Below are 14,035 nucleotides of genomic sequence, written 5' to 3' on the forward strand. Positions count from 1 at the left end.
CAGTCTAGCAATGTTTTATCCTCCATAAAATCTCTTAACACTTTAGCAAAATGACCCAAACTGTGTTTATTTCTTTGCACCTAAGAATTCATGCCAATTGATAATGACTTTTCAAATGTTTATTTGTATGCACTTTAGGTACAAATTTTAAAAAATCATTAAAGTAAATGTCTTTAACAAGCTAAAAAATATCAGATGACTATTTACAATTTATACAACACTTTGAAATACAGTATCCGAATTAATCCTTATACAAATTTGTGCTCTAGTCTTCTGTTACAACTAGTAATACTACTACTACTACTACTACTACTAATAATAATAATAATATCAATACTACTACTATTTACATACTTCACAGAAAAGTAAAATTTTATTGAGTTGATCAAAAAAGCACAAACTGTTGCATGGTTGAACCACAGTCTGAACTTATATTTTGATTTCAAGATTTTCCCATGGCTTGGACAATCTCTAGCCTTAATACTGATTAAATAAATGAATTGAAAAAGTTATCCAGAAAAAAGGACTTAATAACTAATATAATTTGTAACAAATATAAGACAAGAATTCTGAAAGATGGTTCTTCAACATAATAAGTAGACAAATATGATCATTTAAGACAATAAGTAATCTGCATAAACACATTTGTTTTATAATTACAAAGAAAGGTACTGTACGTCTACCAAAATACTGTACAGTGAGTGGTGCCAAAGACCAGAATGTAGGCTCCAGGAGCAAACTTTTATATTTTGTTTGCCACTATATTCTCAGCATACTCAGCTGCTGAATGAATGAACGCTAAGTACCACATAGAACATAAAACAGAGTCTCAGACACAGAAAAATAGTTAGCTTACAGTCAAACCCAGGACACCAAGTACAATTTAATTTGTTAGGTAACTACTGCGTGACTTACATATGCTTAGACTACACTAAGGTATGTATGCATGGATCTTCCCTTTTAGATAATATGCTGCATGAGATCTGGAGTTGGTGTCAGATTTGTATCCTAGTTAAGTAAGCTTAGCAGATTAGTTTTCAACCCTGACTAAGTCTTAGCAATATCTGGGGAACTACAGGCCTACCAGATATCAAGGAACTCTGATTCTGAATCTGAGGGTGGGGACTATGTGCTGAAAATTGTTCTGTCTTTAATGTTCAAAGTTGACAGTGATGCCCAGTGGGGGGTGTGCACCTCTGCTGTAGACAGTGGTTCTCAAACTGTGGCACACAGGAGAAACACTGGGAGGATTTTTAAAAATCCAGTCCCAATTCCAGGTTCACATTTTGTCAGTCTGAGTGGAATTTGAAATTTTGCATTTTAAAGAGGTTTCCAGGTGATGCTAATGTTGCTGGTGTGGGAAGCATCCACAGTGTTTTTGGAAAGAATTAAAGAATAAAGGTAGGAGATAATATGACCAGGAAAACATGAATATGGCATGAAAACCTAAAACATTAAATTATTAGAAAAACAAATAAAAACTACAATGAGATACTACTGCATAACTTATTAAAAAGGCTAAAATTAAAAACAAAACCAAAATAACTTAGGTGTTGGTAAGGGTGCCCCGCGACTAGAACTCTCATGACTGTACACTGGAAAAGTCAGGCAAGTTCTTATAAGGTCAACACCATATGCTCAGAATACAAACCAGCAAGGCTAGGCCTAGATAGTTACCTAAGAGAAATAAACTTATATCCACATAAAAACCTATACATGAATGCTGACAGCAGCTTTATCCATAATGGCCAGAAGCTAGAAACAACTAAAATGCCATTCAACCAGGGAATGGACAAAAAACCCATGGCCCACCCATATGACAGACAACTCAGAAACAAAATACAACAAACTACTGGGACCAGTCAAACTAGGGTTGGATTTCAAGTGTATTTGGACAAGTGAAGGAAACCTCTCAAAAGGTTACATAATGTATTATTCCATCTACACATTTTGGAAAAGTTAAAACTAACAGTAATTGCCAGGGGCTGGGAATGAGGAAAAGTGTTGACATCACAGGAGCACAAGAGAATCTGAGATGGTGACAGAATTATGCAGGGCACTTGATCTCACAGAACCTCATCTGAAAACAGATTAATAGTATTAATCAACCATTTGTGAGGATTAAATACAATCATATATGGAAGAGTGTTTTCTAAGAGAAAATATGTCTTATGATAGAAATGTAGACATGTCTCCTCCCTCTTCTTTCAACATATACAAGGGGGGAACCCTTTTATAGAAGAATCATGAATACTTTCTGATACTTCAAGGGAAAAGTGACAAGGCACTGACAAATAAACCACCAACAACATTCATTTGATGAGAGTCAAGAGAGAATAACAAATGATGAGCATTAAGCTGCCTCCCACTAGATAACAGGGTGACTCCATGATAGGCAAAGACCCAAGGCAAAGGGTACCTTAGGGCACCCTCACCACTGGGCAGAGCTCAAGGATCCATACATCTTTCTGCTTCCAATTCTTTTGAAAGCTTGGAAAAAGAAATGTGCATTTTTAATGTTTTATTTTATACTTATTTCTTTTCTAAAAGAATATCCTCCCAAGCATGCTTGTCACTCCTAGCTAGTAGTACTTTCTGGATGAATTGAGGGAATTTGTTTCTCTAACTATTATACTATGCAGACTCATTTTGCAAAGTTTGTGAAGTACACACACACATACACACCTTTTAACTTAAACATAGCATTGAGATGGGGTTGATGCAGTATACTGCTATCAACCAGCAGTGTTTATGTGGTTTTTAAAAATGCACCATTTTCATCTGATTATTAATCATTCGTGCTGTCTTCCTTTGTGAAGCTTTCTTAAATAAGAGTGCCTATCTATTTATTATTAGTTGTTGTTCTTGACACAGTCACGATATACCACATCCTTTGCCAGATACATGTTTTATGGATATTTTGTCCCTCTGTAGTTTATTCATTTTCTTAATGGTTTCCTCATCTTTTGATGAGTTGAATGTCTTAATTTTGATGAAGTCTGCTTTACATGAATGCATACTTACTGCAATCATACTAAACTTGGTATCCTGCCTTTTAAAACTCTTAATAGCATAAGTATTTATTTCCTAAGGTTATTAAAATTATTCTCACATACATCATTTTTAGATGCAAAATAACCTCACTGTCAAAGCAGCATATTTTACTTACCTACTGTTAATCTGTCATATTATGATTAATACATTCATTATAAATAATATTAAAAGAGATTATTTAATAAACTTTGCTCCTTTATTTCAAAACATCTCTCAAGAAGATTCCCAGATATGGAGTTTCAAAGAAAACATCCTAGAATTGACAGCGAGGAGAAGGCAGCACTACATTAGCAACAGAGCATGTCCCAAAGTATCACGAGGACATGAAATCCAGAGTCAGACACTGAGTTGCCAGAGGGGACACAGCTCATTTATAAGTGGTTAAGTCAGGTCTTTTGTTGTACCACATTAATGCTTCTAAAATCTTACACTGAAATTGAATGTACCAAGTCATTAGTATAATTATTTGAATGTGCAAAATTATACCACTTGGCTTGATTTCAAATGTTATTCATTAGCAATACATTTTCATATCAGTGGTTCTGAATTTCCATATGCATAAGCTACAGTTTTTCCCCTTGTGTAACTGCTGCCATACACATATAATAATCTTCAGTTATAGCTGCTTTCAAAACCAAATAATAATTATTAACTTAGTACATTTTTTTCTTTAAAATTTCAGAATGATTAATGATTAAATCATGCTCACTTGCTACGCACAAAGAGTAACACACCATAAACTGAGCTGCAAAAATTCTATTTAAAATTTCTTTAAAAAAAATCAAACATATACACATCTTTCAAAAATGAAGTATTAGAAATATTTAATAACTTTGCCTGACACTCCCTTTATATCTAACAATTACAAAAGTTCAATCATTCCAACTTCAGGAATTATAATTCGACAAGATAATTATTTTCATAAGTATAATGTCCATTGGCTCTAGGACACACATGATTTGATCTTCGTACTTAGATTCCAGCTGCTTTCTGAGCATGGATAACATCACACTCATAAAATAAGTCACAATGAGAGAAACACCCATAGTTCACAGTTGTTTAAACTTGCCGCTGACTCACTTGTCCCTTGATAACTGAATCTTTCTTTACTAACTTTAATTATAGCCATCTCTCATTCTGAAACTTCCTTTTCCTCGTGAACACATTTGCTATCCTTGAGGCCTCCTGACTGTGAGACACTGGGCAAATATGTCTCCTCCATGATTCTTATTATATGGTGTCTGGTCTGCTAAAAACAGAACCTGCATTTTTCATGCATTCCTTTCCCACATATGGATGTTGTAAAGATTAAGCAAGATGATATATATGTGCAAGAGATTATTGTTGTTATGCTTGAAATAAATTTCATGGAACTTGTTCTACACTTGTGATGCAATAAATATCCTCTACCTCTTTGTCATAACATAGCAAATATTCACACCGGAAACATCATTCTTAGGTACTATCTACTGAACACATTGCCAAAACCGTGGGATCTGGAAAAGAAGGACTGCTAGGAAATGTCTGATATCATCCTGACTCCCTGGTTTCTGAATGCAACTGGCCAAAAATGAAATTTTTTTCTAAGTTAAACAAAGCCAAGTTCCCCTCAGTGTTGTCAGGGCACATCAATGCAGTTCTATAACCTGGAAGACTCAAGAGTCCTAGGACAAGCAGATTCTTCAAGAAATGAAAGCAATGGCTGAATTGAGAGAGATGAAAACCATGAAGTATCTTCAAGAGTTGGTTTGGTATGGGAGAAGAGAACATAAGCTTTGGAGTCACCAAACCTGGGTTTGAATTTCAGCACTTGAGATCTATGACAAATTATACTACCTCTCTGTCTTTGTCTTTTATCTTCTTTTTACTTTTTCTTTCTTTTTTTGAGGGGCCTCATGCTTGTGCCAGCAAGTGTCTACCACGAGTTACAGCCCCACCTCTTTGCCTGTTTTCTGATCTGCAAAATGGCCAAAGCCATCTAGTAGAGTTGTGAGAAATAAATAGTAATGTATATGAAGTATGCGAGTCCCTTACCCCATGCATAGTAGACACTCAAAACAATGCCTGCTGTTATCACAATCCAGCAAGTGCTCAGAGCCTCACTATGACTTTCATCACATCCAACAGGAATGGGACAAACTGCAGGAGAATGTGAAGCAGATGGGTTTCTTAACTGCTCAGCATAAAGAAACTGTAGAGAAGTTCATTTATCAAGATATAATAGCTCGCCAACAACTTAGTAACCAGATTAAAACCCTACCATTACAGAGTTCTTTAATCTGAGTTAATCTTTAACTTTTTTGGGGGGGATTGAACTCAGGGGCACTCAACCACTGAGTCACATCCCCAGCCCTATTTTGTATTTTATTTAGAGACAGGGTCTCACTGAGTTGCTTAGCACCTCACTTTTGCCTAGGCAGCTTTGAACTCATGATTCTCTTGCCTCAGTCTCTGGAACCACTGGCGTTACAGGCATGCACTGAGGCTCCTAGCTGAATTAATCTTTATCTTCACTTGATTATTTGGCACCCCAAATCTACTTTACCCTGGGAAATACAACTTTATAAAACAGAAAGGAGAGGATAGTTATACCTCGCTCTGATGCCCCCTCTTATTCTCTAGCATCTCCTGGCTTCTGACTCCACTGTTCACTAACTTATAACCTCAGGCATGTCACTTTACCTCTGACAGGACAGAGGCTCTCAAGCATATGATGGTTCTTCTGAAAGTTCTGCTGACCATCAAGGACCTCTGCATGGTAATGTCATGGGCCTAAACCTCATGCTGGAGCACAAGGATACAGCAGTGAGCAGAACATGGAAGTCCCCATCATCTGCTCTGGTTCTGAAGAGATGCTAAAGGAAAGGGAGAGTCACCAGGAGGAACAATGAAGTGAGGCGACTAATGTTTCTGAGGAGGAACCCCTGCTGGGTGGCATCCCCACGTGAATCCTTTTGTATTACTTGTGTGTTTGGGGGGCTATCCATCTCTTTCTCTTTTTAATCAGTTTTGCAATCTATAATGGATGTGTTTAAAGTGAATCTATGGCATCACTAGAATACAGGGTAAATATAAATATATATAATACAAATATCATCGTCACTAAGAATGATTTCCATGTTTCTCCATATTTTATATACTGCATGTAACAATGACCTTATTATACTGTCTAAATTTGTAGTGAAATTCAAGTTAGCAAATTTTCAATTAAAAAATAATAAGACGCGCTTTGTACTCAGAATTTACATGTACTCATAAATTTACATTTCACATTAAATTATTTTAACACTAAAGAGCTCAGATTCAAATTTTATTTTTGACTATAAAACAAAGCCTTAAAAATTTCTAAGTACAGTTATTACCTACAATCTTCAATTTCTGCTTTTGTTGATATGCACTAAAACTTATGATGTCTGCTAATCATGTATTAGGTAAATAAATGGATAAAGGATGCTAGAAATATCTCTTGGTGACTTCAGTGTCTACGTAGAGGTGTTCACTCATTCTAATTAAGTTCTCCAGAAGATAAAACTGCAAGAAACCATAATTGCAGTAGTGAAGACAATTTAAACTGAAGACAAAAAGTGTGCCTTAACATACTTTTGAATAAATTAAAATTATTTAATCCAAGAATGCCTGAATGTGTCTACTGAAGTCAAATCACACTATTTTCTGACAACTTCTGAGTAAGAATATGATTACTATTTAGGGAAACAATTATTTTCTGTGAAACTGTTACCTAACATAGTTATCACCACCATCACCACCTTAGTCATCTTATCTAGAGGTGTAAAAGTTATCTTTAACAAATTTTGATTTTTCCATGACTCCAAGAATTAGAAGCAAGAAAAATTAGTGGCATCTGCAGGGAGAACAAACTACGTACCAGGTGACTCAAACCCAGGTCTTTCTGGTTGCTAAGCTCATATTCTTTCCACAGTGCTATGCCAGATTCCTCAATAACTTGAATTTAAAGCAAGCTTCTAGAGTTTACAAAGAGCCAACACTTCATTTAATCTGGGTAATAATTCTGATAATTTTCTCTACTATATAGGCCACTGGATTTCTAAGTCATTTAATTCAAAGAAGCTGAATCTAATGTCTAGCAATACCTATAAGATATAACCACAAAAAATTTTGCTATGTACAACTGAAGTATGTTACCTGTAGAGATATAATATCTTTAAATGAGTATGGCAGATCTGTGAAATTTATATTTGGGAAGGTAAAGGCTAGGCACCCGTACTGTCCCTTCCCTCTCCACCTAGAAGCCTTTAGTACATTCTTTCCTGCTGGGCCTGAACCCAGTCTCAGAATCTATCTGAACATCCTGCTCTAGAGATGTTTATAAATGACAGGCAAGATTAGCATGAAAGATAAAATCTATATTCCTATTTTGACCCTCCTCACTTGGGTCTCACATTATATAACACTTGTTTCTGATCTTTTTGATTTTGGTATTTTTTTGGATTCAATATTAATGGTTCTTGCATTATTTCATGTTTGTATACTGTCTCCAAATACAGGGTCCCTACTTTTTATTCATTTCAGAACATCAACTGCAGTGATTCATATACAGTGGGTGCTCAGAGTGTTCTGAACATACCTGAGACAAATGGATGATATTTGGGAGGGAAAAAAATCTAAAAACAAAAACAAAAAACAAAAAACACCTCCCACCCTCATTTCTGAATATGGTTTTGATCTAGGGATCAGTAAAACTTTTTCTATAAAGAGCCAGACAGTAAATATTATAAGCTCTATGGGCTAATGGTCTGCGCCCCAACTACTCAACTCCACCATTATAGTATAAAGCGCCCACAAATCATACACGAGTGAGTGACTGTGCCTGTACTCTAATTTAACTGTTTATAAACAATGAAATCAGATTTTCATATAATTTTCACATCACTAAATACTATTCTTCTTTTGATTCCAAAAATTTAAAAATATAAAAAAAAAATTCTTATAGCAGGCCTCATAAAAACGAGAAGGCAGCTAGATTTGGCCCATAAATCTAATTAACTAATCCCTGGCCCAGATCTGAGGTTTTCAAAGTGAGACCTCCTGGTGGTCTCCAAGTCCATCTACCAATGTAGTCTACTTAAACTAAAACAATGTATCACAACAGACCAAATGCAGAAGCACACATGAGGCTCTAGCTGCCTCTAAGCTGGAGGCAAAAATGTAGAACAGCGCCACTCTTCTCAGTGACTTTTCTTTAGCTTTGGAAAATGTATAGTTAGATTTCATGTCAAATGCTGTTTATACTAACAGGTAAATCCCTCAGTTTTTATTTCTAATATGATAAACAATAGACATAGTTCTCTAGGGTGCTCAAGAAATTTTAAAAATTAAGGGCAGTATGGAACCAAGGGGTGTGAGGACCCACTGCTGCACTCCATCGGGGAGAGGGAATTACAGTCAGGGAGCGCCCTGTGGCCTGCCCTCCTGTTACACAATCTCCACCTGGACCTCTCCTCACCCAGGAGCTTCCTGGCATTTCTTTGATTGGATCCAGATTTGATAAAATTAAATCCTATGAATTTATGTTCTCACATAATCAAGGTAGTGAAAACACCACGGTTATTTTCATGAATGAACTGTTCAGGTATAGCCAAACAACTGAAACACTTCAGCCTTCACTGTCAAACAGGCAACTAGAAGCAATCTCTCTTCCTGGCTTCTATTTTCCAATCTTAAAATACAAAAAATTATTATAATTCCATATCTTCAGAACATCTCTCAAAACAGATTAGCTCATTTATACATCACAGTGTACCTCTGACCTGGAATCACAGATATTGTAGGAGCTCAAACCTAACCAGGACACTGCTAAGCAGTTAAACCTAAGAAATAAAATCCACTAGACATGATAAAATTTAATTGGCAGTGCTCACAATGCTACACTAAGAATTCCATTTTAAGCCAGGTGTGGTGGTACATGCCTGTAACCCTAGCAGCTCAGGAGGCTGAGGTAGGAGGATCACAAGTTCAAAGTCAACCTTTGAAATTTAGCAAGGCCTTAAGCAACTTGGTGAGATCCTGTCTCAAAATAAAAAAAAAATAAATAAAAGGGCTGGGGATGTAGCTCAATGATTAAGTACCCTTGGGTTCAAACCCCAGTACCAAAAAAAAAAAAAAAAAGAAAAAAAAAAAAAAAAGAAAAAAGAAAACCCATTCCATTTTGGAGGAAGAGAATACAGCTTACAGAGCATTTTAAAAACTTTTGAAAGAATATTTTAGGGGAAATTATAGGGAAAGTTCTTTTAATTCCAGTGTTTTAATATATGGGGAAACTTTACATAAGGAAGCATTCCTTTCAATATAAATTTACTTTGCTATAAGGTTTAACTGTCTATCCAAAGGATGTGTAGTGTTGGCCTGGGGAAATCTCCATTCCAACACCCCATTTTAGAGAAAAGTAAAGAATCACTAATCATGACTCCAACATACACCATTTTGTTGAATTCTATATTCTTAATTAGAAAATGTCTCACCAGGAGTACACTATTGTAAAAGTCTTCATAGTTTCTCTTTTGGAATAATAACTTTGTGAACAATAACAAAAAAGGAAGAAATTTCTCTTCTGGATATTTAATCCTTCAATCTGTACTATAAAATCCTTTAAAAATCAGGAATTACAATTAGATGCTAGGTCTGCCATAATTTGTGAATATTGGCACCATGTAGTAAAATAAAACACATCTGGCCCTCTTGACCAACTGTGAAGCTGAAATACACTAGCATTCTTAAGATCAGAAAGCTACAAGCACATTGTTATCTGTTCTAGGGATTATTCCCTGTTGGGGGGATAAATAGTGCAAATTACATTAGAAAGATTTTGGAAGCCACGTATTTGATGAAGAACAACAACAAAAAAAATAGACCTAAAATATGGGGAAAATGCTTACTATTTAAATCTACTGTAAAAGCAAAAGTCTCATCATGATTGCAAAATATTTCAAGTTGTGAAACAAGTTATTTGTAAAATAGACAAAAGTAAAGCAGCTTCCTCAGTCATTTTTTGAGATCTCAGCATCAATTTAAAGAAACTGCTTATATTTAAAAGACAGTCTATTTCAAAATATGAATCTCTAAGCACATATAAAGACATGAAATGAATTATGTCTTACATAATACAACATCTTGCTCCATGTGCATGAAAATAAAGGTGATAGAGATTAAAGTTAAAGAAAGAAAAAATTTTTTGCTTTACTATTCAATTCTTTAAGGAATAAAAGACTTCAATCCTAAAAAAAAGAAAGACAATAGAGCTAAACAGATGTTAATGTAAAAAGTCAAGTCATATAATGTTTTTATAAGGACCACATTGTTAAGGAAAGAGCATCTGTACTTTGCAGAGGAGATAAATTATTTCTGGCAAATTCTATAAAATGTTTCTGTGTAATAAATTATTTCCTTACTCTCTTTTCAAGTCCAAATTATGTTCCTTCAAAACCTAAGTATAATAGTTTATTAAGAGGGCAACAAATTTTCAAGTCACATGGAATTTTTTTTTGGCGGGGGGAGGTGTTACCAGGGATTGAACTCAGAGGCACTTGACCCACTGAGCCACATCCCCAGCCCTATTTTTTGTGTTTTACTTAGAGACAGGGTCTCATTGAGTTGATCAGTGCCTTGCTTTTGCTGAGGTTGGCTCTGAACCCTCAATCTTCCTCCTCAGCCTCCAGAGCAGCTGGGATTACAGGCATGTGCTACCATGCCCTGCTAAAGTCACATGGGAATGTATACTACTCAAAGGTGATATGGTGAAGGGGATTTTGGTCCACATTTGAGAAGAAAAAGTTTTTTGAGAAAACATCGCTAATATCACTCCAAAGCAGTAAAACGAGAATCAAAGTGTGGTTATCTTAAAGCTTGGCACAGCAGTTTAAGATTTGAAAAATGCCACTGTTATTTTAGTAAAATAATTTGCGGTATTATTTTGTTTTCCCAATTCTCCACCCCAGCAGTGGGATGATACATGTAACTTTCTTCAACTGCTGGGGAATTTTCTTAGCACTTTGTGGAAACTGTTGGCTTTCAGAAATGAACAGGCTGATTTGAACCAAAAGTTAGACAAAATACAGAACTGCAACAACAATAAAAAGCAACTTAGGAAGAGGCTCAAGCCAGGCAGATAAGCAAACACCAGAGAATCAGTTTTCTGGGACTGTTCATGAAGTCAGTTCCCTAATTTCAAAAAGCCAAACCAAAGGAAAGCATGCTGACTTACATTGCTTCTTTAGTTCTTTCAGCTGTTGTTTGAACTGTACAAATTTTTCATTGTTTTGAAAGTCCGTGTCAGAACTTTTATTCTGTAAAGCCAAAAATTTCTTCTCCACCAATAATTTTAAATCTGGTATTTTTTCTGGACGTTCTTCTTTTACCTAAGGAAGACAACAAAATTGTCTTAGTTCAATGGTAGTAACAGTACTAGTAAGATTTTATAACATGATTTTTTAGCTCATGAGATTTAAATAAAAAGATTATTAGGTAGAAAAGAGAATCCCTCAGAGGGCTACAGTGCTGGTAAATAGTGAAGGGAAGCCTTCATCTCAGCTACTCACCCTACTCCTCCTTTTTCTAAAACTATACAGCTCTTCCATGTTCCCACTAACTGCTGTCCCCTGAGAAAGCCCAGGGAGAGTTGCGGAGTGAAGAACCTCATCAGGACAGGAGCATCACCCCTCTCTTCCCTCCAGGTCTGCTCAGCCCTCTCCCACTTGCCACACTGGTTATTCCATTTTTCATTATCAAAGCTCCTCTTCTTCTGTCCCTTGGCCACAGCAAGTGATAGTGACTCCTATGTTACAAAAGAAGGGGAGGCTTTAGCTTTGACCTTCCACGATTTCCTGCTACAAAAAGGAGTAAGTGTGCTCCTTGTTCCCCTCAAGGCTAAAGCCTCAATCTGTCCTCCTTCCCTCAAATATTATATTATTATTCCATATTATTAAATTTTCAAACATGCAGAAAACCAGAGGAATTATACTGTGAATCCCCGCTGGTCTACTCCTAGACGTCAATCGACATTTGCTTTGCTTACATTACCACACATCCATCCACCTCTCTCTCCTGCTATCCCTCCTCAACTGTGTTCTTAGGCTTATTTTAATTACTTCTTCATCTCCTTCAGAAAAAACATTCCCTCTCTAGAGGCTGTTTCCCCCAAAAAGTGTTTACACTGGTTCTTCACGCCTATATTTAAAAAACAACCAACCTCTTATAATCTGTTTCCTCTCCCCATTTTCTGTTTATATTCCAATCCCTTGAAAAAGGGGAGCCATTGTCTCTACTTCCTCATCACAGCCTCAGCCATGACAACCCGGCAGCTGCTTCGGCACTGCCCTGTAGCTGCTCTTTCAGGCCTCAGTAACTGGTCTCTTTCATCCTGGTCCTTTCCAGATGTTCCTGTCACCAAGCAAAGCTCACCAAAATCACCACTGTGCCCAGCCTTGAATGGACTTCTATCACAGCCCCAGTAATACACAATTGCTCTTATTTTTTAGAGCAATTTTATTTATTTTCCCCTAACAAAATATAAACTTTTTGAAAGATGTCTGACTTATCATGATTGCCAGTATCTGGCATATAGGAGGTAGTAGTTCTCAATATATGTATTTCAAACAGACACAGTTTATCATTTGTTACTGTTATGACAGTACATAATGTGGGGGCTGGAAGAAAACCTAGAGATCATCAAACCTTCACTTACTCCTTCCTTAGTTTCAGGAATAAATAAAAGGACTTACCTTCTGCCATCCAATTAGTTAAAGGTAATCGTAAGAGAATAAGATAAATACAAATAATTCTTCGTTTTGGTTCTAGTCAGTGGGATATATTTCTAATCTCTCTGATTTATCAATGTATATGAAGTCAAAAGATTATCTGAAACCTATTTTGATTATTTTTTGTCACTGAGGAAAAAATTTTTTCTTTTGCTTAATTGCTATGCATTTGATTAACTGAATATAAACGAAAATTAAGCAGGACACCAAAATGCCTAAAATTAATATTTACGAAGCAGAGTATAGGAACTATTTCCTTGTACTGATGACACTCAACTATTGCCAGATTCACCATCAAAGAGTCACAAAAAACACAGGTTTATTGACAAGTCTTATATGTAATTAAAAGTTTAAAATAAGTCCTGTAAGGCTAAAGAACCAATAAAGCTTAATTTGAAAAAAAAGAAGGTAGAAATGCAATTTAATACTGCCTGTGAATGAGAAAAAGAGCTATTACACACGGTGACTAGCTATCTTCCACCTCTACACAAGAGGACAAGATGAGACAAGTTTAAAACTGGAGCAGGAAGAGTTCAGAGTAGACCTAGAAAATAAATTGCTGGTTCTTTGAAAAGAATTATAGACTCTTTTTTCTGTCTGAAATTATTATGTAATCTGGGATGATTAAAAAAAGATCTGATCTGAGCAAGCAATAAGTAAATTCAAATGTCTTTTTCAACAAAGACTCTAATGCACTCAACAAAATTAATTCCTGTAGTTCAACTACAGCCACTGTGGAAGAGTTGGATGATGCTGGCTAAGGGTAGAATGGAAGAGACAGGCATTTTGAGGTTGACAATATGGTAATGTGGAATACACTGGGAAAACACAAAAACCAAACGTAGTGATTCAATGTATTTTTTTTCCCTACAGTAAGAACTTCCAGAAAGCTGCTGAAATGCATGTAATTTCACTGTAGCAAATATCTTCTCAGAAAATTTGAAGCTGCAGTTGGTCTGGTTTGCCACTGAAAAAAGAACTTAACGATCACAATGAGAGCATGGAAAATATTCAACTCATCATCTATTTAAATAAAAATGAAATAAATAGAGATTAAACCATTTTAATGGTTTCTTGCTCTGTATTTTTAAAGGAAATATATAAGGGGAGCATTTTTGGAGTTTGTTGTTCTAGTATAAAACAGATATAGATGGCCCTGGTTTGTTTTTAGAACAAATTTTAAACACCTC

The 14,035-nt window shown here is 35.8% G+C and overlaps 1 protein-coding gene across 6 annotated transcripts in view; it reads right to left on the reverse strand.

The window, feature by feature from the left end:
- Positions 1 to 14,035, reverse strand: part of Nsmce2 (NSE2 (MMS21) homolog, SMC5-SMC6 complex SUMO ligase) — a 234,385-nt gene that overhangs the window by 128,381 nt on the left and 91,969 nt on the right. For all 6 annotated transcript variants that reach the window (XM_047553526.1, XM_047553509.1, XM_047553501.1 and 3 more), the window contains exon 4: positions 11,294 to 11,447. In XM_047553526.1, coding sequence (XP_047409482.1) covers positions 11,294 to 11,447 — 154 coding nt within the window. The remainder of the gene's footprint in view (positions 1 to 11,293; positions 11,448 to 14,035) is intronic.

This window comes from Sciurus carolinensis, chromosome 1 (genome assembly GCF_902686445.1).
Source record: "Sciurus carolinensis chromosome 1, mSciCar1.2, whole genome shotgun sequence".
In the NCBI taxonomy this organism is placed as follows: domain Eukaryota; kingdom Metazoa; phylum Chordata; class Mammalia; order Rodentia; family Sciuridae; genus Sciurus; species Sciurus carolinensis.